Here is an 8,614-nt window from a genome sequence, read left to right on the forward strand (position 1 = left end):
TTTTCTATACTAATATTTGTCTCAAGCAAGACTATCGTGGATCTTTTAGATTCCATCTTCCCATGATTTCAGAAACATCCCAAGCTTAGATATAAAATGCACATATAAATTTAGGTAAGGTCACATTTAACAAAGATTTTTTTAGTGAAGAAAAGCAATAAAGATTATAAGGCACTTTTGTTGGATTATAATTTTTATAAAACTGTTTGTCCTAAGACTAATCACTTAGTTATACAACATAGAAGAAGTGCTGTAAATAATCATTATGATAGAGATAAAGTCTTCTTTCTTACAGCATTAAATCTTCATTTGTTAGTTCCTGCTTCAACTCCTCTTTTTGCACCAAGCCAGAAGATGACAAGTTAGGATACTCAACATTGTAATCAATTCCTGACCCAGATTCTGATTCTGTTTCAGGTATGTCGTCAGCCCCAGATCCAGATTCCTCACCATAAAGCGAGAAAATATCAGGTTGCTCCTGAAATCTCTTCATCCTGAAAATACAAGAAAAATCACAATACAATTTATTCATAAAGACAAATGTGATTGTCCCATTCTGCTTAACACTCATCAGCTGATACTGAACTGCACCTTTTCTCAATGAGAGACCAGGTGTGTGAAGTAATATCTTCTATTGGACCAACTTCGGTTGGTGAGAGAGACAGGTCTGGGAAATGTACTCAGAGTGTCACAGCTAAATACATGGTCAAACAGATAGAATATGTGTGAACTATGTATGCTCAACTAAGAGACCATTCAAGGTGAAGTAGCCCATTAACACCCCTAGTCATGGGATAAAAAGAGGGTTTAGTGGGTAACAGATTGTTGTAATAAGCCATGAATCCAGTGTCTTTATTAAGATAATGATTTTTAGTGTCTAGCAAAGTTATGATTTTAAACTCCAAAGCTTGTCTTTTGAAAGTATTAAGCAGGTTATCTCAATATGAGGCAGTGGTAGGATCAGCAGCACCCAAGAGGGGTAGTGAGGCTTAAAGGCAGCCCAGAAGAAAAAAAGAGTGGCTCTCAGCTGGGAATAGGCAGGAGAGGCTTTGACCATGTCTAGATTTACTGGGGATCAATGCAGCGGGGGTCAATTTAGCGGATCTAGTGAAAACCTGCAAAATCAACTGCAGAGCGGTCTCCGGTCAACTCCGGTACTCCATCAGAATGAGAAGAGTAAAGTCAATGGGAGAGCATCTCCTGTCAACGCAGCATGGTGTAAACACCACAGTAAGTCGACCAAAGCTACATTATTCACGTAGCTGGAGTAGCGTAACTTAGGTCGACTTACCCGGTAGTGTAGACAAAGCCTTTGTCTCGGAAGGCCAATACAGCCACTCCTCCCTGGTATCACAGACGTTTCTTTCCTGGTAAAGTGCCCTTTTGGGCCAAAAATCCTTATATCCATTGCTTAAGGAGTTTACGTTCCGCGGGATTAGCAAGAGTCCTAACCCTTAATGGCAGGTGAATTTAGATCAATAGAAAGAAATACTTTACACAGCATGCAGTCAAATTGAGAACTGACCGCTAAGGAGGTCAAATACCATCAATAGATTTTTTTTTAAAGGGAAATTTTATGACCAACAACATTTATGATCATACAAGCTAAAATAATGGCATTCAAGTCTCAGGTTTAAGAACATATACTGATCATCAAAGACATCAGGAAACAGTATTTCCATTCCGGATCGCCATATATAATATTGCACAAGTGGCTAGGTGTATTGCTGAAAACAGGGGCTGGATTGTGCCCTCATTAGAAATACTGAGGATTTGTCACTGCGTGAGATGAGATACCAAATGTAATTGGCATTGATCTGATTGGCTCTAACAAATCCTATACAATATACCAGTTTGTCTCCTTAGACTTTAATGAAATATGATCATCATCCACATCAATCTATTGTAAATGTCAAAATCTTAGCCATGTTTGTACTATCACTTTTAAAAATTAATACTCTTTCAACATGCAAAGGAAAATCAAATGCATAACAGTAGATAGATAGATAGATAGATAGATAGATAGATAGATAGATAGATAGATAGATAGCCAAAATTATAACAGGGTTTAAAAAAGAACTAGATAAATTCATGGAGGATAGGTCCATCAATGGCTATTAGCCAGGATGGTCAGAGATGAAACCCCATGTTCTGAGTGTCCCTAGCCTCTGTTTGCCAGAAGCTCGAAGTGGATGAGACAGGGGCTGGATCACTCAATGGTTCCCTGTTCTGTTCATTCCCTCTGAAGCACCTGGCATTGGCCAATGTTGGAAGACAGACACTGTGCTAGATGGACCATCGGTCTGACCAGTATGGTGGTTCTTATGTACATTAAAAGTCAAAGATGTAAGAGCCGTAGCTAAGAATACTGAAAGCTTATCGATGCCAACTATAAATACTGAAAGGACAATTCATTTACTTACAGAAATGGATCAGCCTTGGGAGGGAGGATTCTGTTAGCTCCACTTTCAGAAATTTCAAACAACGGTCCTTTTTCTTCAATGCAGTTAGCAGACGAGATGTCAGGTCTGCATCTTACCCTCTGAAATCTTGCTTTCTGCACTGGAACACCTGATAAAATTATTTGTACATTATTAGTATGAATTACTGTAGTTAATATTATGGACTATTTTACTTTATGACCTCCTGATCTGGAAGCTGATAGTTATAATGATATGTATATATTTAGTGATTACCCAACCATAAACAATTCTGACAAGACATTTTTAAATTAACCAGTACTATCACAAAGTAATAGTCCTGTATCTCATATTATATTCATATGGGCACATCTTCCAAACACTGAAGAAATTCCATATGAAACAGCTAGATGAACTTCTATGTCTCTTATGACAACACAAAGGAGTAGATTTCAGAATTAAATGGACATGTATGAAAAGAACACATAAAGCATGGAAAGGCACATAAAAATGTGGAAAGCATGGGTCCTGTCTTGTGAGGTGCCAGAGTTGGTGTGGAGGCACAGAGCCTTCCTGTGGATTGTCCTAGCCTCCAACAGATCCCCCAGAATCTGCCAAAGGTAACCTACCTCCTCAACAGAACAATACTGAGGTAATCTCCATTAAAGAATCCTCACAGAGATTTCCTCCCCAACCCTCCCTGTGGGATCTGCCCATTAATAATAAGGCCCTATAGCGTAGACTGCAGGGCGTATTTACTGACTTCTTGGAAAGTAGCTGCTGCTGCAGATTTTCACTAAACACTCTTCAGATGCTCTTTCACTTCCTCTCCTCTCACAATGTCTAACCTACATTCACATCTAAGTTTCCGCTGCAAAAGCTTTCTTAAAAAAATGTCAGAGGAGCAAAACAAAAATTAAACCAACAAACAAAACACTTGAAACCATCAAAAATACATTTAGGATTCAACTTTTCATCCTTCTTCTGGTGTCATTAACTAATTGCATCTGAAGCCTCATGTTATATTCTCCTTCTTTTGGTATTTTAGTCTAATTTCATTTTGTTCTTTGGGAATGTCTTTTCTCTGTAATTACAGTGCCTTTTAACATTGTCTATTACCATACTGTACTGAATCACTCTTCCAATTTTCTGATGCACACATTTCGTCTACAGGAGAAAGAATGTGTTTGGAGAGATATGAATAGCCATTATTCCATGTCTCTCTCATAGTACCTTTTCCTTTTCATTGTTATTTCTTCTGTTTGTATATTACTAAAAGTAAAGTCTGTTTTTAATAGATGTAAAAAGTAACATGTACCACACCCGAGTAATTTGTGTGCAAAAAATTCAGGTAATAGTCATCCAAAGAAAACAATATTTAGGATGAAAACACCAGTAGGTAGCTAATTAATGCATATCACTGTAATAATATCTCTACAGGAAATTATACATATGTGGCTTGAAAACTAAATGTCTCTTGTAAGAAATAAATACAGAATGTCTGTGTCATTGTGAATCAACATTTCCTTTTAACTGTTCTAGTGCACGGTGTTGTAATTTTTGCTGTATTGAATCAAACCTTTAACTTCCCCATACTTACACAAATTTCCTATTTCCCCATGAAACAAGTGAAGCTATAATATAGGAAATACGCATCTTCTCAAATATTTGCTTAACTGTTAAGACCTTGCATTCAACAATCAGATAGACGTCCAAACAAACCCACTAAAGTCAATGCGTTGCCAGGGTATAAATGAGGGCAAAATTGGGCACCATAGTTGCTTTTACAAAGTAACATTTTGTAATTTTACATATTATCTGCAGGTGATTTATTAGCCTCACTGTTGATTGAAACAACTCCAATAAACTTCTTACTTCCTGAAATTAAGATTCATTTTAGATTGCTGATAGAAAAATCTGTAGATTACTATGATCATAGCATGATGCTGATATATTCCAGCCACTACAAAAACAGTTGGCTAAGATATTTATATAGAACTTCTGTCACTTGCCATGTCCATCATTTAAATAATGTTTTTTATAAAATAAATACTAATACTAACTACATATATCGTCTATATAAGGAGGACAGAAAAGATCCACTTGTCAAAAACAATTTTGTCATTGGCATTATACAAAAACTTATCTTGATGGAAAGTTTAACAAAAAAAAAGATTTAATTTTATAAAAAGTAGGTTTTATTATTCCTACTTCAAGGCCATTTACAAGTATTCTTTCAAATCAATAGTATACTTACTTGGCCTATGCTACACAGTTTAGAAAGAGGATTATAGAAATAACAACCATTCACAGTTTTACCTTGTGCTGTGTATCCCATAAAGAGGATTATACAAACAGCCAGGAAAATCCTCCCATTACATCTGACACGAGTCTGCATTTTGGCTTGCATTCCTCCACACTCCACCACTCTTCACCACGGCTTCACACTCAGGAAATAAAACGAGGCAATGAGATCGACTTTTAGAAAAGGATTCCAAAACCTCAAACCCAACCCATAACCTGCGTCACAACTTCCTGACTGATTTAAGTGAGATATCTACAATAAAAGCCCAGAGTCTAATTACATGGTTCTTCCTGAGACAAAAATCACCACTGATTTCAAGAGAAATTTTGCCTGAGCAAAGACAGTGGGATTGGGTTCCCAGTAAGCATCATAATAAAAATGTTATTTCAGCTATTAGAAATGAGGGTCCAGAAGTATGTGGTACAATCCTGCCTGCCCACAGGCTTTCCCCTAAACATACATTACCTGCAGACATGTCAGCTCTCAGAGGTCAGGTGTACATTTGCCACTCCTAGTTTAAAAAAAAAAAAGTAGCAGTTTGTTGATATCCCAAACTTTCAGGCAACTATAGTGTTGCATTGGCAATACAAGTATATTTCCTCTTTCTAAAGCCAGGGGCAGCTCTAGGTATTTTGCCGCCCCAAGCACAGCAGGCAGGCTGCCTTTGGCAGCTTGCCTGTAGGAGGTCCCCGGTCCCACGGATTCGATGGCACACCTGCGGGAGGTCCACCGAAACCACGGGACCAGCGGACCCTCCACAGGCATGCCGCCGAAGGCAACCTGCCTGCTGCCCTCGCAGCAACCAGCAGAGCGTCTCCCGTGGCTTGCTGCCCCAGACACGTGCTTGGCATGCTGGTGCCTGGAGCCGCCCCTGTCTAAAGCAAGCTTTGATAAGCTTATTGTTTGTAGCAGGATCAGTCTGAATGTGAAGCTTACATGGTCTGCGAAACTCTCACTTTGGAAAAACTCTTAAATTCAGGATAAATTCAGGAGTTGTATTCCAACAGCTTTTTTATTTCTTGGAGGGTGAAAGCCTGGACCTACATAATAGCAGTGAGGCGATTTTTTCCAGTATATTTATAAAGTAAATCTTAGTAGAAATTCCACTTGAAAATTTCCAGCTGGTTCCCCAGATGCCAGCTAGATTTTAGAACATATCACAGTTCCCAAAGTAACTGCACCTCTGACCCATGCATGACCTCTTTGAGGGCACCCTGTTTAGGTCTCAGCCTCGAGCCATCACCTTTCAGGGATGGGATCCCACAATGCACTCTCTCCAGACTGGGGACTTGGGCTGCAGATTCCTGCAATTTATTGTGTTTCTCTTAGCCTGTCGCACTATAGTTAAGCACCTGCAGTCCTGTTCTCTCAGTAGCAATAACAGAGTTAACCAGTGACCAGTCAGCTTTCATAAATCAAAGTACTACTTATTCAGAACAAAAGCATTACAGAGAAAACATATAATAAAAACAATAAACAGTTTATTTGCAGATCTAATTTACCAGGCAGTCATCCATCTTCCACATGGGGATGCTGATAAAATTAAAATACTTCAGGCACTTCTCACATGGCCTGCCACTGTTGATCACAGTTTCATGTCAGTTCCCAGATCAGTACAGTCTGATTTTATAGTTTACAGTTCTTTGTTTGCCATGCCTTTTGAACAGGGCCGGCTCTAGCTTTTCTGCCGCCCCAGGCAAAAAAAAAATAAAAAAAGTGGCCGGACTACCGAAGCGCAAAAAAAAATAAAATAAAATAAAAATGGCAGCCACAGGGAGCTCGTGGAGGGCAGCATCCGCCCACTCCCTCCGCCCGTGGGCAGCCAGGGGCTGTAGCCCGCTCGCAGCCAGGTGAGAGGGGCTCCCCCCTACGGCCTTGGGGTGCCTTTCCCGGCCGGGCAGGCTCCGAGGGGGCCGACACAGACAGCACGGGGCTGGCACTGCAGCGGGGTTCGGCACTGTGCAAACAGCAGGCGCCGGGATCAGTGGGGCCTGCCTCTCCACTGCCGGCCGGGCCGCCGCAGAACCCACCCTCCCTGCAGTGCCCACCGGGCCGCCGCAGAACCCTCCCTCTGCTGCCCGCTGGGCCGCTGCAGAACCCTCCCTCTTTCCGGTGCCCAGGGGCTGCAGGAGGTGGTGGCTCAGCCACTCCTTTAAAGGCGGCTCGGCCAGGCTGGGCTCAGAACGGCATGGGAGGCGGAGGCCGGTGCAGGCGGCTGGGAGTGGCGCGTCCCGGCGAGCCCGGCAGCACGATGAGTTGCGGGGATCGCTAGTTCCTGCCCGCCCCCTGGGCCAGGGTCCGTGTCCCTGCAGGGCTGGGCTGGCTGCCCCAAGATTGGCCGGAATGCCGCTCCTTTCAATGTCCCGCCCCAGGCATGTGCTTTCTCGTCTGGTGCCTGGAGCCGGCCCTGCTTTTGAACCAGGACAAATTGGTACAGTATATGCACTATCTTCCCTGGGTATGAAATTTCCACAGACTCGTTACCTGCACTAAAAAATTGCATTAATTACTCCCCAGTGATTTGAATTGTTGCATTTAGTTTAGAACCATTTCGCTCACCCATTGACCTAGGAATACAATCACTAGCCAGCCCATAAAGATACATATAACATATAAAGGTGATGCAATAATCTTTGAATACTCCATGTGGCAATAGCACTTGTCACATCTCAATATATCAGAGGGGTAGCCGTGTTAGTCTGGATCTGTAAAAGCAGCAAAGAGTCTTGTGGCACCTTATAGACTAACAGACGTTTGGGAGCATGAGCATCCGACGAAGTGGGTATTCACCCACGAAAGCTTATGCTCCCAAACGTCTGTTAGTCTATAAGGTGCCACAAGACTCTTTGCTGCTTATCTCAATATAATAATCTTTGAATATTCTGTGTTTCCAGTGTATTGCATCTGTCACACAGAATTTGGTCTAGTAGTTCCTGCCTGCCGATCTCCCAGCAGAAGTCTGCAGAAGTCACTATAAAACCAATTGAGACCATGTAAAGGATTCTAACTACTAGAATTTCTATTAGGCAGCCCCACTTGAATTCCATAAGTTAAAGAAAAAGAATTTCTTTTTGTGGCACTAGCACTCCAACAGGTGGGTAGGAAATGTGTGTGTTGATCAAACCTGGCCAAGATTTGCACTGGTTGCACCCATAAAGGAAAAGCAAGAAAAGCAGCTAGGGAGAAAGAAAACAAATAGAGTTGGGACTTGAAATGGGGGGAGAGAGAGAGAGAGAGAGAAAAAGAGGATAGGGCCCAGCCCTGGAAGTACTCACAGCAGGTGAGATCTTTGATCAAACAGCATTATGAGGGTGTCCTGTCTACTCAAGTAACTGAGCTGTTTCTGACATCCAGAGTTAAACACGGCTCTTCCTGAGGCCTCTCCTCTCTGAGTCATGGTTAGGACTGGTGTGGACAGGGCCAAACAGTTTTAACACTGGATTCAGACAGCATGGTTAACTCATATTAAAACTAGGTTGATCAGGCTCTCTGTACCAGGTGTTGAATACATTTTGGTCCTGTTCACACCACCACCCAAGCAGTGTTCCACCACAGTTGTGGGGATCTGAGGAGTACTGGAAAGGGATAGAATTCACTCCCCTAACTTGCAGGCAGGCCATGGTGCTTCAGTGTAGTACTATTTACAGCTGCTGTTCCACCCTAAAGGCTGGAATAACTGTGGAGGCTGCACTGCACCCCCCACATAAGGTTTGAGCCATTGTATAGAAATATTGCCATCCTCCAGCCAGTCCCCCAACTACTTCCCACCAGCCTACATGGGCTAATACAGAGATCGCTTCCACCTCACACAACCACTCCACACATAGCCCCACGCAGAGCACCTCGCTCAAGCTTCCCACACACCTGAGTGAATCTCACTTATAATTCC

The 8,614-nt window shown here is 42.1% G+C and overlaps 1 protein-coding gene across 2 annotated transcripts; it reads right to left on the reverse strand.

The window, feature by feature from the left end:
* SRGN (serglycin) lies at nt 1-4,895 on the reverse strand. Of its 2 annotated transcripts, none has more exons than XM_039547815.1 (3): nt 4,740-4,895; nt 2,424-2,571; nt 1-494 (listed from the first exon to the last, which is right to left on the reverse strand). In XM_039547815.1, exons 1-3 carry the CDS (start codon nt 4,828-4,830, stop codon nt 290-292), a joined length of 444 nt encoding a protein of 147 aa, XP_039403749.1. In that variant the 5' UTR covers nt 4,831-4,895; the 3' UTR covers nt 1-289. The 2 variants fall into 2 exon arrangements, with proteins under 2 accessions (XP_039403749.1, XP_039403750.1); XM_039547816.1 differs by lacking the exon at nt 4,740-4,895 and adding an exon at nt 2,697-2,803.
* Nucleotides 4,896-8,614: the final 3,719 nt, after the last annotated feature.

Source organism: Mauremys reevesii, linkage group 7, assembly GCF_016161935.1.
Source record: "Mauremys reevesii isolate NIE-2019 linkage group 7, ASM1616193v1, whole genome shotgun sequence".
Lineage (NCBI taxonomy): Eukaryota > Metazoa > Chordata > Testudines > Geoemydidae > Mauremys > Mauremys reevesii.